General features: G+C 40.2%; 3 protein-coding genes across 3 annotated transcripts in view; 1 reads left to right on the forward strand and 2 right to left on the reverse strand.

Annotated features, from left to right (window-relative positions):
- zbtb41 (zinc finger and BTB domain containing 41) overlaps positions 1-3,640 on the reverse strand; it is a 20,383-nt gene extending 16,743 nt beyond the window's left edge. The window contains exon 1 of the mRNA XM_057856996.1: positions 3,493-3,640. The gene's annotated coding sequence lies outside the window, so the exon portion shown is untranslated. The remainder of the gene's footprint in view (positions 1-3,492) is intronic.
- Positions 3,641-4,029: 389 nt separating this feature from the next.
- ift57 (intraflagellar transport 57 homolog (Chlamydomonas)) lies at positions 4,030-19,123 on the forward strand. The gene is made up of 10 exons (XM_057856666.1): positions 4,030-4,488; positions 5,867-6,041; positions 6,109-6,227; positions 6,560-6,722; positions 6,786-6,908; positions 9,456-9,527; positions 9,814-9,945; positions 10,007-10,069; positions 13,210-13,276; positions 13,338-19,123. Exons 1-10 carry the CDS (start codon positions 4,331-4,333, stop codon positions 13,505-13,507), a joined length of 1,242 nt encoding a protein of 413 aa, XP_057712649.1. The 5' UTR covers positions 4,030-4,330; the 3' UTR covers positions 13,508-19,123.
- myo10 (myosin X) overlaps positions 14,034-24,294 on the reverse strand; it is a 125,737-nt gene continuing 115,476 nt past the window's right edge. The window contains exons 39-40 of the mRNA XM_057856665.1: positions 19,297-19,488; positions 14,034-19,127 (exon numbers count right to left, since the gene is read on the reverse strand). Coding sequence (XP_057712648.1) covers positions 19,017-19,127; positions 19,297-19,488 — 303 coding nt within the window. The 3' untranslated portion in view covers positions 14,034-19,016. The remainder of the gene's footprint in view (positions 19,128-19,296; positions 19,489-24,294) is intronic.

Raw genomic sequence — 24,294 nt, forward strand, 5'->3', positions numbered from 1 at the left:
GAAGAACCCGCGACTGACCAGTGAACACTCAGCACTCACGTGTCGCTGAGGTGGCAAAATCCACAAACCTCGTAGCCCTGACAACAGGAACTACCGAATCCTCCTGTCCAATCCACAAACAGACAATAATCCTAAACAAAGCCCAAAAACACAATTTTTCCTGCCCACAGCCCGCCCCGCGAGTGCCTTCAAAAAGACTGAATGTTTAACTAATAAGGGTAATTTTTCTCGAGAATCTTTTAGAGCTGCAGCTATTGATTATTTTAGTAGTCGATTAATCGATGAACTAGTTAGTTCGAATAATCAAGTACTCGGAAAAAGAACATGAAAAATTAAAATACCTGAGCTGAGCCTCAAACGGTATAAAAAATAAATAAAGTAGAATCTATGTACAACAATAGAACAATTGGCTAACTTACACAGCACAGTCTGCTAGCTTAAATGCTATAAAATGCTAACTTTTTTCTTTTTTTACAATGCTCTTAACAAAAGGTTTAAACACATATTCCCACAAAAAACAGCTAAATATATCTATAAAAAAAATTACGAATGCATTAAAAAACTCAAGCTCAAACAAAAACTACATAAGTACTGTATTTGTTTATTATAGGGCTGCAGCTATTGAATATTTTAGTAGTCGATTAATCGATAGACTAGTTAGTTCGAATAATCAAGTAATCAGATAAGGAACATGAAAAATTAAAATACCTGAGCTGAGCCTCAAACAGTATGATTTTTAAAAAAAATGAGAATCTATGTACAACAAAAGAACAATTGGCTAACTTGCATAGAAAAAGTCTGCAAGCTTAGATGGTATAAAATGGTTCAGAGACATATTCCCACAAAAAACTGCTAAATACACAGTACATACACCCATATAATATGGATGCATTAAAAAACAATAGCTCAAACAAAAACTTAGCTTACGTTGGTCTTAACAGGAAGCAGTTGGATTCAGCCATGTGAAATGAGGCAGACCAGAAGGCAGTGTATCCATTCTAATCAATAAAACCAAATGCACTTTCAAAATAAACCATTACATCGCCATTAAAATTAAACGAATACTCGAAGCAACAAAATTTAATTCGAATATTTTTTCTAATCGAATACTCGAGTTAATCGATTAATCGTTGCAGCACTAGAACCTTTTGTTGACTTGTGATATGGTGACCCTGGAAGATGTCTGCCTCTTCGCCTGGGTCTGTTGCTGTTTTGCCTTGCTTTTTGATAATTGTTGACCTGAATAAATTGTCAACTTTTGTTTCAAAGCCTTTTTTCAGCTTTCAAGATGGAGTAAGTACAAGGGTTTAAGATTAAGGTGAACATGAGGAGTTTGGCCTTTTGGCCGGGTTGTCGGGGTCTCGCCGGCCCGGGTCGTTGGAGCTGGGCCAGCGCGGGTCCGGCGGATCGGCTGGCCTGATTCCGGTAATCTGGCTAAAAGGTCAAGATTCCTTCACACTACAGAATGTCTTCAATGTTGCAGCGCCACCGAAGGCACCAGTTTACTCCGAGAGCGGAGGAGGAAAGTAAAATTAAGTTAACGTGGCGCTAATAATGTGACTGTACCTTGCTAATGTAACGTTAGCCCTGCGGAGGGTTAGGTTTCTATTAATTATGACTACTGTCAATGCGTGGCTAAAGTGTCTTTCATGCAGGCTTTATTTAATCTGTAAAAACACACCGCTGTAGCGTGATAAGAGTGTAAAATACAAACATAATTTTAAGTATAATTTCAATTTTAGCTCGGTAGTCATTGATGGATAAAACACCAAGTAGCACTGTAGCCTAATGTGCTCCAATACAGCAGGTATCATACATTTATTTTGAACACTGCAAAAACTCTAACCCAATCCAATCAGGACTTACAATTTAGAATAAATTAAAACGTAAAAATAGCTTGACACTAGACATGTGCCAATTACCGGTTTTAAGGTACACCGTGGTATGAAAACATCAAGGTTTCAAAACCGCAAAAAAGTTCTGTCATATCACGTTTTTAGCTATTTTTTATGTCCCAAAAATGCATGGAGAAATCCCTCGCTTGCAGCTGCAAGGTTCAACCCTCCCCCACCGGTTGTTGCTTAGTGTCAGCGAGTCAGCTGTGCTACACGATGGCTGGAGGAGGTGAAACTCCTCAGCTTTTTCCCCTCGCTGAAAAAAAAACAAAATGGCTGGTATTGGAATACTTCGGCTAACGAAAAGTTAAACAGCTGCGGAAAATCATCTACTTTTGAATGGATGTAAAAGATCCGGACTGCACATACAGTAAATGGAGTCAGTCACAAAATTTGCCGGCTAACACTTAATGACATCTCTCATAAGCATTAATTCATGCCCATGACAGTGTCATGTCATGTCATAATTATAACTAACTAGAAACTGCAATTTCTGGAGAAATTACGATGGTGCTTTACTGTGTTAGATACACATTTAGGTTTTCCAATGTCCACTAGGGCTGCAGCTATCGATTATTTTAGTAGACGAATAATCGATGAACTATTCAGAATAATCGAGTATTCGGATGAGAAACATAAAAAATTAAAATACCTGAGCTGAGCCTCAAACGGTATAAAAATAAATAAATGAGCATCTATGTACAACAGAAGAACAATTGGCTAACTTACACAGCAAAAGTCCGCTAGCTTATATGCTATAAAATGCCAAGTATTTTTTTAAATGGTCTTAACAAATGGTTCACATATTCCCACTAAAAACGGCTAAATATACCTATAAACTAAATTACGAATGCATTAACAAAAACTATCTCAAACAAAAGCTTATCTTATGTTGGTCTTAACGGGGAGCAGCTGGATTCAGCCATGTGAAATGAGGCAGGCTAGAGGGCAGTGTATCCACCCAAATCAATAAAGCTGAATGCAAACCCTTTCAAAACAAACCATTACAACGCCACTTTAATTAAACAATTACTCGAAGCAGCAAAATTTAATTTGAATCGTTTTTTTCCTAATCGAATACTCGAGTTAATCAATATATGTTGCAGCACTAATTTCCACATTGAAGGAGGAAATAATGATAGGAATTTCTTGAAAATATTTATCTTGAGTTCATTATTTAATGTAACCAATGAGTTAAAATAAATTATGCACTACCTGCATATTGTAAATAGGAAAATACACCTGATTTAAAGCTAATTTATTCCTCGAAAGTTGGGATAGCGACTACAAGGAACGACGTACGTCTTAGCTGCATTATGACAACGTGGAATTCTGTCAATAGCGCAAACCAAACACTCATAAACAGTGGTTTTAAAGCAATAAAGTACAATGTAGAGTATAAAAATGCAGATATTTTTGTTGGAATGAAGAGCTGTGGTTGTAAATTCGTCTTCCACCTTAAGGACCCCTAACAAGCTACGGGTCGGAAGGCTCACAGGGCCCCCCTCAGAGGAAATGTTGACAAACGACGTCGACGCTAGTGTGGAAATTAACGTTTGAGTTGTTGTTTTTTCTCCACATTTCGACGAATTCGTACCTGAAATATGCAAGTCCTTTTGTCAAATCCGTGCTAAATCCATGGAAGTACGTCTGTTGTGTAAAATATGCGTCGGAATAATCATATTCTGTCCATCCATTACGCTCCTCCTTCTAAGTCATTTTACTTTGCCCACGTCGTAGCAAACGCCTTTCCGATTGGTGGTTGAAGAATATGCAACTCAAACTATTATTATATACAAATGCTTAAACCGAAAATAACATATATATATATTTTTAATCTTATCTTTGAATTTAATAGTTATATTTATTTTATAACCGATTTAGTTGTAAACGCGAGAAGTGGTGACGTCGATTGTTACCGCTTTTGGCGCTATGGACTCATGGGTAAAGTAGTCCACATTCATTTCTTGGATCACTTTTGGGGCATTTTTGGGGGGGGAGGGGGGCTGGTATTTTTGCCATCAGAAACTGAATCTGAAAATTGTAATCTGAATCTAAATTACGAAATGTATTTGAATTATTGCTTTAAAAACCGAAAGAGAATAATTAAATTTGAAAAAAAAAAAATGAAATTTTTTTTTACTTTTTCACATTTAGTTTGCAAAACTAAAACTGAAATGGGAAAATTCAAATTAGAAAATTCAAATTCAGATTTTAAAAATACGGATTATTTCGGCAGAAACCATCGCTAGCGAGACAATGATTATTTCCTCGGCCAATCAGCACCTCTGCTGTTGAGCACGTGAATACTCCACTCCACTCGTTGCCTGACAACGGCTGACAAACAAGACCAGTTAGCTTAGCCGTATGCTATTTACTCGTCCTTTTCTGAGTTGGAGAAACGAAAAAGAAGACGAGTTTGTCAAGGAGCCGGGATGGCGGACGACGGTCGCAGGGGCTGGGAAGAGGACGAACGCGGCCCGGGAGCTGCTCACCACGGCTTCGTGCTCATGGCGGCGCTTATGGAGAAGCTGAAAATCTTAAATTGCGACCAAGAGCTGCTGGAAAAGCACAACATGAAGCCTCTCTCCAGGTAGGTAACACGCCAATTTTCTGAAGAAATTGTGTGTGAAATTGTCTTTGTACATTCTGTTGATTTTCGGTTACTTCCAATTAAATATGTGGCATGTTTTATTTACATTCCTGTTCCCTCGAATAATTGACAATCGGTTTTTTTCCATTTAAAAAGAATTGGACGTCCATCGTTGTCAATGGCAGGCAATTAGTTAATTTTGGCTCACTTCCTCACACAATCTATTGGTTTTGGGGTACGTATCTAATGTACACATAGTCGTAATAAAAGTACACGTACTTGTCGCGCAAATACACGCATATCGATTATTTTAGTAGTCGATTAATCGATTAACCATTTAGTTCGAATAATCGAGTAATCGGATAAGGACCATAAAAAATTAAAACGCCTCAAACGGTATAAACATTTAAAAAAAAACTGTACAACAACAAAAAAACAGTTGGCTAACTTACATAGCAAAAGCTTAAATGCTATAAAATGCTAATGTTTTTTTACAATGCTCCTAAGAAATGGTTCGGACACATATTCCCACAAAAATGGCTAAGTATACCAATAAATTAAGTTACGAATGCATAAAAAAAATGTTAGCTCGAACAAAAACTTAGCTTATGTTGGTCTTAACAGGGAGCAGATGGATTCAGCCATGTGAAATGAGGTAGACTAGAGAGCGGTGTATCCACCCAGGTCAATAAAACTAAATGCAGACTCTTTCAAAACAAACCATTACAACGCCACTTTAATTAAACGAGTACTCGAAGCAGCCAAATTTAATTCGGATCTTTTTTTTCTAATTGAATACTCGAGTTAATCGAATAATTGTTGCAGCACTAGCGCATACACAAGTACACATAAGTAGATGTACTTGTCGCGCAAGTACACTGAAGTACACGTACTTGTCACACAATACACTCAAGTACACATACTTGTCGCATGCAAGTACACGCAAGTACAGGTACTTTTCGCGCAAGTACACACAAGTACACGTACTTGTTGCGCAAGTGCATGTACATGTACATGTGGCGCAAATACACACAAGTACACGTACTTGTCACGCTCAAGTACATGCAAGTACACGTACATGTCGTCGCGCGCAAGTGCACGTACTTCTACTGGAAATGCATGCAAGTACACGTACTTGAAGTAGTACACGTCAATACACACACTTAAGTACATGTACTCACAATTACACATCATTCCAGTCATTATGTGAAACATTAAGTAAATCTCTAGACTGCTGTAATTTCATTTGAAAACTACAATGAATATGAGATTGAAAGCTTTGTGTTTTGTTTTAATTGGTTTCAATTAGCTGAAATCGGCCTCGATAGAGTCAAAAGACACAATTTGCAGTTAAAATTTTATGTGTATTGTTTGGCAGACATTATTTCGTGTCCAGCCCTTACCTCGCGGCCAATTCGGGCGAGCAGTTCTACTTGTTCGCCATCACGGCCGCCTGGCTCATCAACGCGGCGGGCGGAAGCTTCGGCAAACCCCGGGAAGACGACGAGCCCACCGCCACCGTCTCCAACATCCTGGCTGAGCTCAGGGCGCTGGTAAAACTTTCTTATTCGCTTTTGGAAGACCAACGTCAACCCGTTTGGCATGCGCTTGTCTTTTTAGGGGGTGAAGGTGGATTTCCCGCCGTCCAAGCTCAAGTCAGGTTCCGGCGAGCACGTGTGCTTCGTCTTGAATACGTTGGCAGAGCACGCGCTCAAGAGGCGAGGATTCTCCTTTAAAAGGTGCCCGAGATAACCTTGTTTGTTATAAATTCGATGGACGTGATGCTACTCCTCCTGCTTGACGGCCCTTGGCCACTTGGGGGCAGTTTAGGAAAGCTGAAACGATTTTGGTTGCAGTCTCTCAGTAAACTGCTAGTCAATAGAATAAGGAATATTTGACTGAATAGCATGCAACTATCCCAAAATTCAATTCTTGACGAGTAGGTGCGACAATCTGAAGCAATTCGAGTATTTCTGGGGGGGGGTCGGAAATAACGACCATGACTGAAAAAGTTAAAAATAAAATAAAAAAAAGTAGTAGTTGAAAATACAAATCAAAATTTTGATTTCAGGCCAAATTACCCAAGTGAAAGTGCAGAAGAAGAATCCATGATGGACGAGCACGCAGAACTGGCGCTGGACAATCAGGACGAGGCGCATCTTCAGGAAGACGACGACGAAGATGAAGAGAACCTGGTGGACCTGGAGGCCCTCACTCTGCAGAGCCACCTGAAAGTGAGCACCGTCAGAGTAACTAAGCGGCGCGACATCGCCAGGCTGATGTGACCTTGCCCACAGGAAGCGGCGATGACGTCCAAACCTGAGGAGATCCTACGCTCCACGGTGGACGCTGCCCAGTGGAACTTGGAGGTGGAAAGAGTCCTGCCTCTCCTCAAAGTCACTGTTAGAACGGACAACAAGGTGATGTTTTGACCAATTCCGCTACATGGCTTTGTGCTATCGGCCGATACCGATTCTGTCCCGATACCACATACCGTAATTTTCGGACTATAAGCCCCTACTTTTCCCCTCATTTTGAATCCTGCGGCTTATAGTCCAGTGCGGCTTATTTGTTGATTTATTTTGTTATTAGGTATCGCTTTATTTGACATTTGCATCATAAGACTCTCATAAGACAGTCATAATTATGACATGACACTATCATGGTCACTGCTGAACGCTTATGACGGTTGTCATTGAGTATCATCCGGAAAATTATGTCATTAACTCCATTTACGTCCAACTCAGATTTTTACATCCATTCAAACGTGATATAATTTGCCGGATGACACTAAATTATATTAATGCTCATGACAGTGTCATATCATAATTATGTTTGTCTTAAGGCCCCACTGTCAAATAAAGTCTTCCCAAATATCATAACTAGAAATGAATGAAACAACTGGAAGAAATAATTAGGACAAACAGGACTTTTGATTGTTATTTACATCTGTAGCGCTGCAATGCATGCTAGGAGGCACGTTGGACGAAAAGAGTGTTGACAGCTGGTGGCAGCAGAGGTTGACTGTCTCCCCCGAGGGAGCAGTGATGGCCAAACGAAGCTTCTTGAATCAATGAAGCTTTACAGCCAATTGGTTCAAAGCTTCATGGTGGTTCATTTGGTCTTATGACAGTCTTATGACGCAGCTGTCAAATAAAGTGTTAGTGGTTAATATCTTTTGGTGTAAATATCCCACCATACAGTGAGGACAGCTGTGTCTTATGGTCCAGTGCGGTTTATCTCTGAACAAATGTCGTTTTCGTGTGAAATTTGGTGGGTAGCGAGTTATAGTCAGGTGTGGCTTTTGGTCTGAAAATTATGGTTACAGGTAACTCTTTATTTGACACCGGTGTCATAAGACTGTCATAAGCATTCATGAATGCTTATGATGGATGATTATTATTGATTGGCCATCACTGCTCCTTTGGATCAGTCAACCTCTGCTGCTACCTTCTGTCAACACTGTTGTTGTCCAACATGCATCCTAGCATGCATTTCAGCGCTACAGATATAAATAAGAATCAAAATTCATGTTCTGTGCAAATTATTTCTTCAGTTACTATTCCAGTTGCTTCATTAGTTGCTCGTTATGGTATTTTGGTAACACATTTGACAGTGGTGCCATAAGACCGTCATAAGACCGTCATAATGCAGTAGGGCAGAGACCCAAAATTGGTATTTGCCATGTGGGAAAAAATGGATTTTGCCATGTGGCATTTTTATTTTGCCATGTGGCAAAATGGATTTTGCCATGTGGCATTTTTTTGGTATGTGGCCAATTGATTTTGCCATGTGGCATTTTTCAGGTATGTGGCATAATGGATTTTGGGTTTGTGGCATTTTTTGGGGTAGAAAATTACAACCACACATGTTTTTCTGTCACATAATATGAATGAAAAATTTGGACGTGCATAGCAGTCAATGGCTTAGCCTGACTTGGTTGCCAGTTGAATTTCAATGCACTGTAATGCTAAGTGTATGTTAAAAAACCACAGCCACACGTTTTTCTGCTATTTAATATGAATGGAAAATTTGGACGTGCATAGCCGTCAATGGCATGGACGTGCATGGCCTGCAAAACTGCCATAAGCCCCCCAAAAAATGCCACATGAAAAAAAAATGCCACAAACCAAAATCCATCTTGCCACATACCAAAAAAAATGTCACATGGCAAAATCCATTTTGCAACATGGCAAAAAAATGCCACATGGCAAAATCCATTTTGCCACATGGCAAATACCAATTTTCGTTCTCGTTGTCTCTCTCATAATGATGACATGATACTGCCATGAGCATTGACGAATGCTTAAGACAGATGTCATTTTGTATTTATTACATTATATATCTGGAAAATGATCTCACTTTTGAATGGATGTAAAAGATCCGAGCAGGACATAAATGGAGTTAGTGACATAATTCATTGTTTTCAAAATGTTCAATTTGGTCTCAAGTCATGACAGCACATGAGTACATTAGCTTAGCTCAAGTGCTAATCACTCAAGCTAGCCAGAGGACACAAGTTTGCTAGCCTACTATAGTTTTCCCTCTTTCTAAGAAAGCTAATGTCAATGTCATAAAACTTCAAATTCTGGCTGGTGCTACTGTTTAGCATGTACATTTATTTACCATTTAAAGTATAGGTCCATACATGGAAAATATGACTGCTCTTCTACGCGTTGCTTCTTTTAAAGTGTCATTTTTAATTGTTAACCGACAGCCATCTTGAGAAGGGTGGCTGGAAACTAAATCTCAGAAAGTACATATTGCGCAGCATCAGCACATGATTTTTTTATTACTAGCCAATACCAATTCCTCCATTTTAATGCCGTTTCAGGGCTTCTTACGATACTACAACATGTGCAACATTAGTAAATATCTCCAAATATTATGAGACTATTTGACTATAATTATAATAGTGAAGCCACATTTGATATAAAGTATGTGAAATTCTTCCTTTGTTTGTCCAGGACTGGAGGGTCCACGTGGACCAGATGCACCAGCACCAGGACGGCATCAAGTCCTCTCTTCATGAAGCTAAGGTGTCTTTATCATCTTTTGGTTGTTCTGCCTAACAGGCACATTCGAACTAGACATACTGTACATAATCACACTCTTTTATTTTGACATGGGTGCTGTAAAACTGTAGATTTGTGTAAACGAGTGCATGCACTACTGCAATTGCAGTCCATAATTTTCCACCTTTCAGTCAAAATGGATTGGACGTCTAGCATTGTCAAAAGCATTCACAGCCAGTCCTCAACGTTGAAATAAATTGGACCTCCATGTTATATTAAATGTTGTGCCATGTTAATGAAATGCCAACAGGGCTACCTGGACAAGCTGGAGGAGGACATCAGCAGGACATTGGAGAAGGTGTCCAGTCGAGAGAAGTATATGAACAAGCAGCTGGAAGCCGTCACGGCTGAACACCGCGTCGCCCGGGCCAAACTCGCCGAGGTACTGGACATACATACTGTGCGTCGTCCTCCTCGCTCTTCATCTTCCCGTCTTTTGCCAGGTCAGGGAGCGCTACCAGGAGGCCAGCGGGGGCGTGGCCCAGAGGACGCAAATCCTAGCGGAGGTGAGTGAAGGCCTCGAGCAATTCTAGATTCTTTTGTTTTTGGATAATCTTATCCAAAAAAGAAAAAAAAAAAAGGAACACAGGTAGTCCCCAGGTTACGACGTTCTCAACTTGCGTTATTTCGACTTCAAGTTGCCGGAGTCTCATCCGTATTTTGTCTCCAGCCTTTTTTATTTATTTTAATCGCGTAAACAGTACCTTATTGTACCTCACAGTATCTTATTTTTTACTTTACTTTATTAATATGACGCGTTCTGTCCTCCCAGCGCTAAATGCTAATGCTAACTCGAACGCTATGCTAACGCTAAGAGTTAGTTAAGTGTGTGATGATCACTCAGCACAGACATGTAAAGGGTCCGTGACAGCAGGTCGGGATTAAAAAACAGGGAAAAAAAATCACGGTAAGAGGCCACAAAAGCAAGGCTGAAATAAATAATGCACTCAAATACCTGCACATGGTAGAGGATTTCAAAAACCAGTGCAGCAGACAACTGAAAAAAAAACAAGGCAATGATGACACTAGAGCTGAAACGAATACTCGAGCAACTCGAGTAACTCGAGTTTAAAAACGGATCCGAGTAATTTTATTCACATCGAGTAATCGTTTATTTTGACAGCTCTAAGCATCACGTTTTACTCGGACTACTTTTAATGCGGGACAACGCGCTGATGTCACGTGTGTAGAGGAAGAAGCAAAAAAAAAAAAAACTTACTGCAACCGATAGCCGCTACAAACGACGCCGACGTTGCTAAATACTAGCCCGCACGATGCTACGTTGGCTGCGGGTAGCGTGTAATGAGTCTCATAGAGATCACATGTATGTTGAACTAGATGCGCAATGACAGACTCGGCCGCGTCTGGGCAGCGTTAGTAAAAAGCCGCCATCTTAAAGCAGTAGAGCGCTAAGCGCTAATAAAGAGCGCTAAACGCTAATAGGTAAAGATTAACGTTACTGTCGCAAGCTCACGTAATGTTAGCCCTGCGGAGGGCTAGGTTTCTATTAATTATGACCACTGTCGATGCGTGGCTAACGTGTCTTACATACAGGGTTTAACATAACATAGCGTTGTGGAGTGATGAGGGTGTAAAATAAAAACTCAATAATGCTAACTATCAATTTTAGCTCAGTAGTCATTGCTGGACAAAACACCAAGTAGCACTGGTCCCTAATGTGCTCCAATACAGCCTGTATCATACTTTTATTTTGAACACTGCAAAAACTCAAAATCCTATCAGGACTTACAGTTTAGACTAACTTAAAACTTAACTAGAAGTTAAAAATGGCTTGACACAAATAGAAATTCAATTGAAACACGTGGGGAAAAAATCCTAACTTTTTAGTGATGTGTGTTATCAAGCGTAACGGCATTTATATTTTATAAGATCTAGAGTTTTGAGTGAAAGCAGTGAATTAGTCTTTTTTTTTAAATTCTAGTTACATCTGAGATGCAATTGTTGGCTGTTTTCAACAATATACATCGAAAATAAAGACATTGATTGACTAAAAATGGTTCGAGATGAAATGTCTTGTTTTCTCATGTATATTTATAATTGCTCTTCACCTAAAAATATATTTGTTTTATCCGATTACTCGATTAATCGATAGAATTTTCAGTCGAGTACTCGATTACTAAAATATTCGATAGCTGCAGCCCTAGATGACACTAGCAACGAAGGGATATACATACTGTCAAATGGCAGCAAGTCAACGTCTCGGCAACCAGCCTAGGATCGTTTTAAAGACACTGCTGATGAGCTGGAATTGGGTGTAAGTACGACGCTGGGAACTCATCCTACAGCTCTGTAACAAAACAATCTGACCTGCAGCAGAATGTGACAAAATCATGCCAGTCGTCATACTAGCTTCGCTTTTAAGCTAGCACAGCTATTCTCCCAGTCCAGGCCAACCGCCATTTATGCTCATTGCACCCAGGCCCTCTTCACATTTATTCCGCCACTGGTAGCAGACTTAAAATGTCGACTATATCCACTCACCGGCCACTTTATTATGTACACCATGCTAGTAACGGGTTGGACCCCCTTTTGCCTTCAGAACTGCCTCAATTCTTCGTGGCATAGATTCAACAAGGTGCTGGAAGCATTCCTCAGAGAGTTTAGTCCATATTGACATGATGGCATCACACAGATTTGTCGGCTCCACATCCATGATGCGAATCTCCCGTTCCACCACAAAGATGCTCTATTGCATTGAGATCTGGTGACTGTGGAGGCCATTTGAGTACGAACTCATTGTCATGTTCAAGAAACCAGTCTGAGATGATTCCAGCTTTATGACATGGCACATTATCCTGCTGAAAGTAGCCATCAGAAGTTGGGTACATTGTGGTCATAAAGGGATGGACATGGTCAGCAACAATACTCAGGTAGGCTGAGGCATTCCAACGATGCTCAATTGGTACCAAGGGAGTGCCAAGAAAATATTCCCCACACCATTACACCACCACCATCAGCCTGAACCGTTGATACAAGGCAAGCTGGATCCATGCTTTCATGTTGTTGACGCCAAATTCTGACCTTACCATCTGAATGTCACAGCAGAAATCGAGACTCATCAGACCAGGCAAAGTTTTTTTTTCAATCTTCTATTGTCCAATTTCGATGAGCTTGTGCAAATTGTAGCCTCAGTTTCCTATTCTTAGCTGAAAGGAGTGGCATCCCGCATGGTCTTCTGCTGCTGTAGCCCATCTGCCTAGAAGTTCGACGTACTGTGCGTTCAGAGATGCTCTTCTGCCTACCTTGGTTGTAACGGGTGGTTATTTGAGTCACTGTTGCCTTTCTATCAGCTCGAACCAGTCTGGCCATTGTCGTCTGACCTCTGGCATCAACAAGGCATTTCCGCCCACTGGATATTTTTTCTTTTTCGGACCATTCTCTGTAAACCCTAGAGATGGTTGTGCGTGAAAATCCCAGTAGATCATCAGTTTCTGGAATACTCAGACCAGCCCTTCTGGCACCAACAACCATGCCACGTTCAAAGTCACTCAAATCACCTTTCTTCCCCATACTGATGCCCAGTTTGAACTGCAGGAGATTGTCTTAAACCAGTTGCCGCCATGTGATTGGCTGATTAGAAATTAAGTATATGTAATTGTTTTTTTGTTTTTTTTTTTTGCTCCAGCTAAGTGAGGAATTTGCCAAGGTGAAACAAGAGATGGAGGATCGAGGCAGCAGCATGTCCGACGGAGGTGAGAGGGCGTGCGAGCCTGCTCGCGTCAGCATTATTCGTCTAACTGGTCATATTTTCAGCGGCGGTGGTGAAGATCAAGCAGAGTTTGTCCAAGCTGAAGCAAGAAATAGTGAGGATGGACGTGCGCGCCGGCGTGGTGGCGCACATGTTGCTACAGGCCAAACTCAAGCGCAAGAGCAACATGAGCGTCGAAGGGCAAACTTTCGTCTGGCCCGACAGTCAACCCTAAAACAATTGGTATGTGGCAAAATTGACTTAAATTGACGTCGTGCACAGAGTCAGCCCGCACCCAGCTAGGGTAGGTAATGACAACAGTGAGCACAAAGTCTTACCCAATCCAAGACTGATGATACCCCGGGTCAACACCTAGACAGCCCATCCAACTCCTTCAAAAAGACTGAACATTTCCATCAGAGGTCGGCACTTCCCTGGATGCTGTTAGAATGGGACCTTGGAGGTCAAACGGCAACAATTGGTAGCGGACGGCTGACTTACTCATGGGTCTTAAATTGCACACCACACTTCCACGAATACCAAATGTGCGTGAAAACAAAAACTGACGAGAAGGAAAGGCTCAAACCAGACAGAAAATGGTAGATGATAAAACAACTAGACCCTTGGAACCTCTCATCATGAATGACCACCACCACAATGGGAGGACCAGAGGACCAATTTGTTGGGACAGAAAAGCTACTGTCCTCAGCGAAATCAGTCCAAGATCTTTCATCGTTGAGACAGAGGATGGACACGGATTGAGAAGAAATAGGAGGAGTCTGTTGAAGGCTCATACGGCTACAGAGTACATTCTAAGGATGCTGGAGCAACCACCTGAGCTTCATGTATCTCCAATGAGAAAGCCACCTGAAAGACTTACTGAAAATGTTTGAAAGGTATTACTACATATGTTGAAGTGCCTATTTGCTAATTGTTCATTGCAACTTTATGGACATTTGGAAATTTGAATTGATATATTGCATTTAATTTGTAGGTTCACTAGGCATGTGCCGATATGAGATTCTGACGGTATGATAACCTTAAGCCAAAATTTCACGGTATCATGGTATTCCAATTACAGCTCTAAAATGTGTTAGAGATATGTGGGGTTAAAAAAAATAACTTTTTTTCCATTGAACAGGATTTGATTTTGAATTATTTTTAATAACACTTTATAAAGAGAGAAGTACACATTGAGACTGTTTATTATCAAAAATGGTCCTCACAGAGCATGTCAAGAATTGGAAAAAAAAAAGCACGCACTTGATAACCACCAGCTGTAAAGAAGGTAGAAAATGTACAACGGTCATCATGAGAAATTGCGTGAAAACATGAAAAATGTACAACAACAACAAAAATAATAAAGGCACTCTGCATGTCTTAAGATGGATGCATCATCATAGATGAGAAATTGCATGAAAAAATGAAATCCAAATTGACTTTGCCTTGTGGAATTTTTTTTGTATGTGCCAAAATGGATGTTGGCATGTGGCATTTTTTTGGCATCTGGCAAAATTGATTTTGCCATGGTGCATTTTTTTTTTTGGTAAGTGGCAAACTGGATTTTGGCATGTGGCATTTTTTTTTTGGTATTTGGCAAAATAGATTTTGACATGTGGCAAAATTGTTTTTGCCATGTTGCATTTTATTTTTTGGTCATGTAGCAAAATGGATTTTGGCTTGTGGCATTTTTTTTGGCATGTGGCATTTTCTTTGTATGTGGCAAAATTGACTTTGCCAAGTGGATTTTTTTTTTTTTTTGCTCCATGACAAATGGGCAAAATGGATTTTGGCATATGGCATTTTTTGGGGCATGTAGTAAAATTGATGTTGCCATGTGGTATTTTATTTGGTAAGTGGCAAACTGGATTTTGCCATGTGGCATTTTGTTGGTACGTGGCAAATAGATTTCAGCATGTGGCAAAATGGATTTTGCCATGTGGCTTTTTTTTTGGTATGTGGCAAAATGGAGTTTGAAATGTGGCAATTGTTTTTGCCATGTTGCATTTTTTTTTTTTTTTTTTGGTTATGTAGCAAAATTGATTTTGGCTTGTAGCATTTTTTTTTGGTTATATAGCAAAATGGATTTTGGCTTGTGCCATTTTTTGGGCATGTGGCAAAATTGATTTTGCCATGTGGCATTTTCTTTTGGTATGTGGCAGATTGATTTTGCCATGTGGAATTTTTTTGCTTCGTGGCAAATGGGCAAAATGGATTTTGGCATATGGCATTTTTTGGGGCATGTAGTAAAATGGATTATGGCATGTGGCAAAATTGACTTTGCCGTGTGGTAAATTGATTTTGTCATGTGGCATTTTTTTTTTTTTTTGCTAGAGGTTGGCACTTCCCTTGATGCTGCTAGAATGGGACCCTGGAGGCCAAACGGCAACAATTCGTAGCGGATTTATGAAACAATCAGGTGCACTGACTGCAAGGCAAAAATGTTGGCAATTCATCATTGTTTATTTTGAATTTTTTTCAACAACACTTTAAAAAGAGAAAAGTACACATTGAGAAGGTTTATTATCAAAAACGGTCCTCACAGAGCATGTCAAAAAAAAAGAAGAAAAAAAAGCACGCACTCGATAACCACCAGCTGTAAAGAAGGTAGAAAATGTACAACCGTCATCATAGATGAGAAATTCCATGAAAAGATGAAAAATGTACAGCAAAAAAAATTTAAAAAGGCACTCTGCGTGTCTTTGGATGGACCCGCCGTCCGCTGACATGTTGGCGGAATCTTTACAGAGCCCTTAAAGGGATATCAACAGAAAGAAAATAAATTTAAACCATCTGGTGCGCACCAGGAACAATCTGTTAAACATTAGCATTATATAGCATATAAACTAGCGGACTTTTGCTATGCAAGTTAGCCAATTGTTCTTTTGTTGTACTTAGATTCTCATTTATTTATTCATGTTTTTTTATATAGTTTGAGGCTAAGCTCAGGTGTCAGTTGAGTCAGATATTAAAGTAAAGCATTACTAAACCCTGTACTATCATTTTTAGTACAACCAAAGAACAAGTAGCTAACTTGCATAGCAAAAGTCCGCTATCTTAAATGCTATGTAATGCTAAACAGTGTGAGCACTAGACTGTTTAAACTTATTTTATTTCTGTTGATGTCCCTTTAGAGGCGCTGTACTTTTTAGAACGTTTTTGTTGAGCAAACAGCACTTGCTTGCTAAGCTAATGAATAGCTTTGGAATGACATGTTTTTGCATCAGTCTGACATCTGAGTAATCACGTTTCACTGCTTTTCACAACTATAAAACTCATTTAAATCGGTATGACAATATGTACAGAAGCTGGCACAAAATATATGATTGTTTTCACAAAATTTTTATTTTGGAAGGTCAGCTAAAATGTTGGTCGTCAGAAAGCCAAAAAAAAGTTGATTTTCTTGTGTGCTATTTTAAAAAATCCAGACAAACTTTTTGTTATCGTAAAAGTGACGACTTGTTTATTTTTTGGGGGGGGGGGGGAAGAACTCATATTGTTAACTTACATAGGCACTTGGGTTTGCAGCTTTTTTTTCGACAACTTGTTCACGCTAACATTCATTGAAACTCGTTGGCTATCATTGACAGCGCTAGATGTTCAATCCGTTTTTGACATCATAATTTAAATAAAAAAAGAATTAGAATTGAGACCTAGCATCCATGTATTTTGGGTCATGTATACCAAATTTTAACTAATAAATGACATTTTTGTAGAAATTGCTGTGGCAGGTAAGCCCCTAACAGGCTTCCTGTTGATTTGGGGACATTTAAGGGTCACTCCCTTTTGAAAAAAGGTCGTTTCCTGTTGATTTTGGAACATTTGGGGGTCATTTCCTGTTGATTTGGGGACATTTAAGGGTCAATTCCTGTTGAAAAAAAGGTAATTTCCTGTTGATATCAGGTCACTTCCTGTCATTTTGGGGACAATTGAGGGTCACCTATTGTTGATATCCGGCCACTTGCTGTTGATTTGATGACATTTGGGGGTCACTTCCTGTGGATTTCAGGTCAGTTCCTGTTGATATCGGGTCACTTCCTGTTGATTTTGCGACATTTAGAAGGTCACTTCCTGTAGATTTGATCACATTTGGGGATAACTGTTGTTTTGGGGACATTTCAGGTTCACTTCCTGTTGATTTGGGGACACATTAGGGTCAATTCCTGTTGATTTCAGGTCGGTTCATGTTGATATCAGATCACTTCCTTTTGATTTGGGGACAGTTAGGGGTCACTTCCTGTTGATGTCAGGTCGCTTCCGATTTATTTGGGGGTCCGTTCTTGTTGATATCAGGCCACTTCCTGTTGATTTGGGGACATTTGGGAGTCAGTTCCTGTTGATATCAGGCAAAGTTACCATAATATCCTTAACTTTTTGACCTGTATTATCGTAAACCAAAATGTTTGTCGATTTGACAAAAATTCAGCAACTTATGACTATTTTAGCGGAGTAGGTCCTCTGTCCCAAGATGGCCGACAGGTACATACAGTCTTGTTCAAAAGGATTCAACTCCCAGTGTAGTATTGTAGTCAGACAATAGTTTTTGATTTATTCATAATCAGATCGCATTAAGGCTTGTAAAATTGACAATTGTGTTGGAACTTGCACTTCCTGGTGGTCAGTCATTTCTTATCAAATTTTTTGGGTCACCGCATAGCTAATTCATGTTTTAGTGCCATTGACGGCGCTGTACGTCCAATCCATTTTGACTGGGAGCTAATGGCTAGTCATGTCAATAGCACTAAAATAAGAGCAAATATTGCTATTTTCACTATTTTCAATTGTCTTACATGCATTACTCATGCACAGTTGGTAGAGGGAGCCAATTAAGTAGGTCCAGATGCAGCGCGGGGAGAGCGGTTGGCGAACGCTTGATTTGATTGGTCGTTGAAAGCAGCCGTGGTTGGCTTGTACTACGGGGGCAGCTGGACTCTCCTTGGGCCAGTGAGCTAACTATTGATGGAGACACCTTGAGGCTAATTGGTGGTACTACCACTGCATATAGAATCCCACTAATGTAGGAAGTTAGTGCCATCTGCTGGCCAAAATGTGGATTGCAGGAAAAGGTCTATTTAAGGCGATAACGACGATAAGACAAATAAAATGGTGCTAAGTTTTTGCGATTTATGTAATCATATTGCGCAGCACTAATTATGCATGAATTTGCTTTATAACTGCTCATTTTAGGTTGTTTTTTTTAATATTTAAAGTTTACATGACCCAAAATGTGACATTAGCGTATGTGGACGCCAGTTCCTTACAGTTTTAAGTTGTTGTTTTTTTTAGCAACTCCCCCGATCCAATAATCTTCGGGTGAAAACGATCAGGTTTTTAAGATATATTTTGACATTTTAAGGGCTACAAAGCAACAATTTTAAACTTTTTGGTAACAGTCGCGGAAAGCTAACGCTAAGATAGTATCGTGCAAGAATGATCATCTCTGCGGTATTGCCGAGGTATCGGATCGGGAGTAGGTATCAGCAGATCCTCCATATCAGGTGACTCGGACTTGGGTGCAAAATTATATAATTTTTTTTTTTTATTACTGAAAATAGTCGCTGGCCAGTTCGACAGAGTAGAAAAATGTTCCAGGGAAAATGGCTTATTTACATTTTTTTTTTTTTTTGGGACATTCTTTGAAAAGTCATTCGGAAAAGCCACTTTCAGTGCTATTCAGCAAGTGACGGCGAGGAAATATGAGCGCTACCCCCTGCTGGCGCGGAGGCCAAAGTCCTAGGGCGGGGTTACCAGGCGCTACAATGGCTTCCGTGGCCGCTGAGGGACTGGCAGTTGCTGTAGCGCTTCTTGACCATCATGCTGACGTACGCCTTCATCAGCTTGGCGATGTCCATCACCTGCACCGCCGCCATGAGAATGAAAAGCTCAGTTTTGAGTAGAAAGCAAATAATGGACATTTTTCACGTTCCATTCCACTGATTTGAATTCCCTTGAAATATTCCACTGAATGTTTGGAGCACGAAACGCGGCGGGAAGCTAGCTAACTAGCCGACCGATGATGCTCACCATTTGCGTTTCGAAGACAAGTTCTCGGCCCTCCACGGCGATCTTGTAGGTGTTGGCGAGCGGCGCCCCGAAGGACAGGATGCGCTCGTAGGGGAAAACCTCCAGCGGCCACGGCTCGCCCCGCTTGTACACCGAGACGGCCTCGCGGCTCACGCCCAGCCAGAGCTCGGTCGGGAAGGCGCCGTCGCCGCACTGAAATGCCAAAACGCGGAATTACAAAATTGCCAAAATCTAATTTAAAATTGAAAGCTCTTGTAGTAGTTCTGTTTACGTGGACTAGAGATGTCCCGATCCGATATTTGGATCGGATCAGACGGCGATATGGGAAAAAAATGCGCATCGGTATCGGATCGGCCGACACGGGGAAAATTACGATCCAGACTTCCGATCCAGTTTTTTTTTTTTTTTTAAAGTCCGGTCCGGGTTTTCCAGCGCACCGATTTACATAATCCATTCCAGTTTTTGCTTCGGTTTTCCCTAAAACCCGGTCCGCATTTTACGGCACACCTTCAACTAGGCATGTGCCGGTATGAGATTTTGACGGTACGATAACCGTGAGCAAAAATACCGCGGTATCACGGTATTGCAATTATAGCTCCAAAATTTTGAGATGTATGGGTTTAAAAAAACTTTTTTCCATTGAACAGGTTTTTTTTTTCAGAACATATTTGCAAATTGGAACATGAATATAATGTGAAAATAAATTAATGTGAAAATAAATAAATTAACAAAAAATAACAAATATTTTATATAAAATTAAAATAAATATAACCTAGACTATACCCACAGCCACAGCTCAAGTTGCTCAATATTAGAGCAAGAACAAAATAATTGCTATAAAAAAGTAAAAACACTTCTAAATAAAATTAAAAATATATACTGTATGACTTTTTTTGAGGGGGAGAAGCTGAAGTTTCTCCATTTTCAGCCACTGTGTCAACTTTCTTCTCCATGATGTCATGCCTTTGTGTTAAAAAGAACAAAGAATTCATAAGTTAATAAGTTAGTTAAAAATGTATAAGTTAGTTAAAATGTAAATATTGTTAAGGAAAGGTTTCATCTAAAACAAAAAGTGAGGAGTGAGACCTCCCTTCGCAATTAGCGATCTTTGACGCGATCCATTTTTTTTTTCCCTCCCCCCCTTCATTCAAGCTTGTTTCTCACTCAGCGGCTGTGAGACATAAAACCTTGACGAAGCTGCTCTCCCAGCTTAGCCTAGCCTAACATTCGTCTTTGTAAGTTTTAGTTAGTTTTTATATTGAATTTGAAAGGAAAATGTATGTTTTGTTTTTGGCGACCTTTTTCATGGTGCGACTGCTATCCTGTTGAACCTACTCACATGTGGAAAAATACAATTGTTTAACGTTTTAAATGTATTCATTTGTATATTTCACCACGATTTGAGAGCTCAATAAATTGAAGAAAAGTACGCCTTGTGTTTGGAGGGTTTGTTTTTGGGTTTGCTGGCTGTTTAGCAGAATAGAGTCACTAACACTCACGGCAACAAACGGGAAGGGTGAGCGCTGCCGCACCAAGCCACTTCGGCTGCATTTTGGCACATGAAAAATAGCGAATACCGTACTAAGGTATGACGGAAAATTTTAGTGGTTTTGAAACCGCGACGTTTTCACACCATGGTAAACCGTGAAACCGGTAACCGGCACATGTCTACCTTCAACACACTCCATTTACATTATCGTCTCCCAATTTACCGAGAGACTTTATCGGTAAAAGTGTCAGCTGTGTGGGATCATTTCACCTTAAAGGACGACAAAGACGAAGAGGCAGAGTGCAACATATGCCACAATAAAGTCAAGCGTAGTGGTTAAGCTGTAAGAAGTTTTAATACAACCAACCTAATCAAGCATTTAGCGAAATACCACCACAAACAATATGAGGAGTCTGTTAAGAAAACCGAAGACAAAAAGAAAGGTCCTACGCAACAAACACTGGCAGAAACTTTTGCAATGCGTGACAAACTGGCACTCGACAGTCCCAAAGCCCAGGGAGTAACAAGAGTCATTGCCGAAGAATTCATTCTGGATGACGAGCAATTATCTCTCGTGAGTAAAGACGCACCATCCAACACTTAGAATCACGGTACAACATGCCCAGCCGTCATTACATCCTTGAGCGATTCGGCCGTGGAAGATTCGAGAACGATTCACAAACATCCAAATTCCGATTATTGAAATATGTCGAGTAAAGTGGAACTAATACACAGCGCGGTCTTCGGGACGCAATGAGAAACTGACCGCATTGCGTCCCGAAAGTAAACATAATGCTTGTCATAGACCCGGGAAATGCCAATGCTCAACTCACGGCTTTAGCTCAACTCATGACGCTGGATAAAAAACACAAGAATACCTGACTGCTGCTGATTGCCGCTACAAACTACGTCGACTTCGTTTTACTGGAGATAATAGATATAATATGTAGATAGAACCAGATGCTACAGGACAGACTCGACTGCGTTGGCAACATTGAAATATTGAAAACCAGATGCGTTAGTAAACAGCCGCCATCTTAAAGCAGAAGACTTCCCTAGTAGGCTGTTGTGAACCTTCCAAGCGAACCTAATTAACTTTTTATCTAAAATACTCCTTAATCGGCAAAATCTTGACTTGAATCTATCTTCAAAACAGTTTTAAAAACTTTCACATGTCGAAAGTAGTCAGAAGGGGAATTATGGAATAACGGGAGCAATTTGAACAACTTTAACAGTTGATTCGCAAAATGAAATGAATTGAATGTAGTTTAAAGCTGCTGATACAGAATGGGGACTTGAGTATTTTATTTACGGTTTTAAAATGTTAACTTGAGGGCAACAGATTTTGATTTAAAATGTCCAGGTATTTCAAAGCATTCATGATGCCATGCACCCTAACAAGTTTCCCAGGGCCTTTGGAAGCGAAACAGCCCCACAGCATCACTGACCCACCCCCATAGCATAACTGGTCACTTCATAACAAGAGTCATTGCCGAAGAATTCATTCTGGATGACGAGAAATGATCTCTCGTGAGTAAAGACGCACCATCCAACACTTAGAACCACGGTACAACATGCCCAGCCGTCATTACATCCTTGAGCGATTCGGCCGTGGAACATTCGAGAACGATTCACGAACATCTAAATTCCGATTATTGAAACTAATACACAGCGCGGTCTTCGGGACGCAATGAGAAACGGACCGCATTGCGTCCCGAGAGTAAACATCATGCTTGTCATAGGCCCAGGTAATGCCAATGCTCAACTCACGGCATTAGCTCAACTCATGCCGCTGGATAAAAGACACAATAATACCTGACTGCTGCTGACAGCCACTACAAACTACGTCAACATCGTTTTACTGTAGATAATAGATATCATATGTATATAGAACTAGATGCAAAATGACAGACTCAACGGCGTTGGTAACATTGAAGTATTGAAAACTAGTTGCGTTAGTAAACAGCCGCCATCTTAAAGCAGGAGACTTCCCTAGTAGGCTGTTGTGAACCTTCCAAGCGAACCTAATTATCGAAAATATTCCTAAATCGGCAAAATCTTGACTTGAATCTATCTTCAAAACAGTTTTAAAACTTTCACATGTCGAAAGTAGACAGAAGGGAAATTATGGAATGACGGGAGCAATTTTAACAACTTTAACAGTGGATTCGCAAAATTAAATAAATTGAATGTAGTTTAAAGCTGCTGATACAGAATGGGGACTTGAGTATTTTATTTACTGTTTTAAAATGTTAACTTGATACTGAAATAGTTGTTTATTTAAACCTGAGAGGCTTTTTATACAATTTTTGTAACTAATGCACGAAACATTAAATGCATCTAATAGCTTGGGGGATTTGTGGGATTTTGCACTGAGGTTGTTGGTGTGTTTTGCTTTTTTAAGACAGTTTACAATATTATTTGCATATTTTACTGACTGACTATGCCATTTTTGTTTGTTATTTATAATGTTTTGTGTTTGTCACTGAATAAACAGGTCGGTTCCTTGTTACTAACCGTTGTGTGTTATTCAAACTCACCTAATTCAGCTGGCTAGTTGTTATCAAGAGTACTAAAACCTTTTTCAACATGAGTCTGACAACTAAGTAAGGAGGCTAAATAACTTTAAACTTTAACACATGCTCACATAGGTCAGTATCGGTATCGGATCAAAAGTGCAAAAACCTGGATCGGGACATCCCTAACACGGACATTTATTCAGATTGAAAACCTGATCGGAATTTTAAAAAAGCGTGGTAACACTTTATTTGAGGGTTCATAAGACTGTCATAAAACCGTCATAATTATGACAGAATAATAATGAGCATTAACATCTATTTCGAGTATACTTAGGCTACGTTCATACTACAGGTCTTAATGCACGAATCCGATTTTTTTGTCATATCTGTTTTTTGGCGTGCCCGTTCAGACTGCCTTTGTCAATTGAGACCATTCAAGTATTACGCATGCGCACTAATTCGCAGTCCGACACGCGCTGAGCAAGACGACCCGCATGCGCCGAAGCATCAAAACAAATGACCACACATGCTGGCTGTCATCCGTCATTCCAGGGATACTATATTTTGCTTTTCAAAAGGAGGACACAAATAACAGACATAAATAATCCCAGTTTAGGCTTACATTCAAAGTATATGGATCGAGAGCATGCACGCACTGTCCGTGCATGTCACACACATACGGGCAGTTCGCCCCGACTCTCGGCCGGGTAAGCAACGTTGAAATATTGCTTATATGGAGCAGACAGAAAACAGATCCTTCTCGGGCTTATCCTCAACCCGTTTTTCTTTTATGGCTGTTGTCAAGTCTGACCCTTCCTAAAAAGCTGTGTTCAAGGCAAGCTAGCCGCTAATAACGCACAGCTGCACCGCTAAAGTGGCGTCTCGCTCGCTTTTTGCTGACGTAATTGCTGCATTAATTCAGATTTGGGAGTCTTGACAGTTCAGACCGCCTGTCAGGTTCTTAAAAAATGTGGCCCAGATCGGATTTGA

This window comes from Corythoichthys intestinalis, chromosome 14 (genome assembly GCF_030265065.1).
Source record: "Corythoichthys intestinalis isolate RoL2023-P3 chromosome 14, ASM3026506v1, whole genome shotgun sequence".
Classification (NCBI taxonomy): domain Eukaryota; kingdom Metazoa; phylum Chordata; class Actinopteri; order Syngnathiformes; family Syngnathidae; genus Corythoichthys; species Corythoichthys intestinalis.

Coding starts and splice junctions, on each gene's coding strand:
- ift57 (XM_057856666.1), top strand. CDS start 4,331: ATGGCGGACGACGGTCGCAGGGGCTGGGAAGAGGACGAACGCGGCCCG. Junction 6,042..6,108: donor TGGCTGAGCTCAGGGCGCTG/GTAAAACTTTCT, acceptor TTGTCTTTTTAG/GGGGTGAAGGTGGATTTCCC. Junction 6,723..6,785: donor CTCTGCAGAGCCACCTGAAA/GTGAGCACCGTC, acceptor CCTTGCCCACAG/GAAGCGGCGATGACGTCCAA.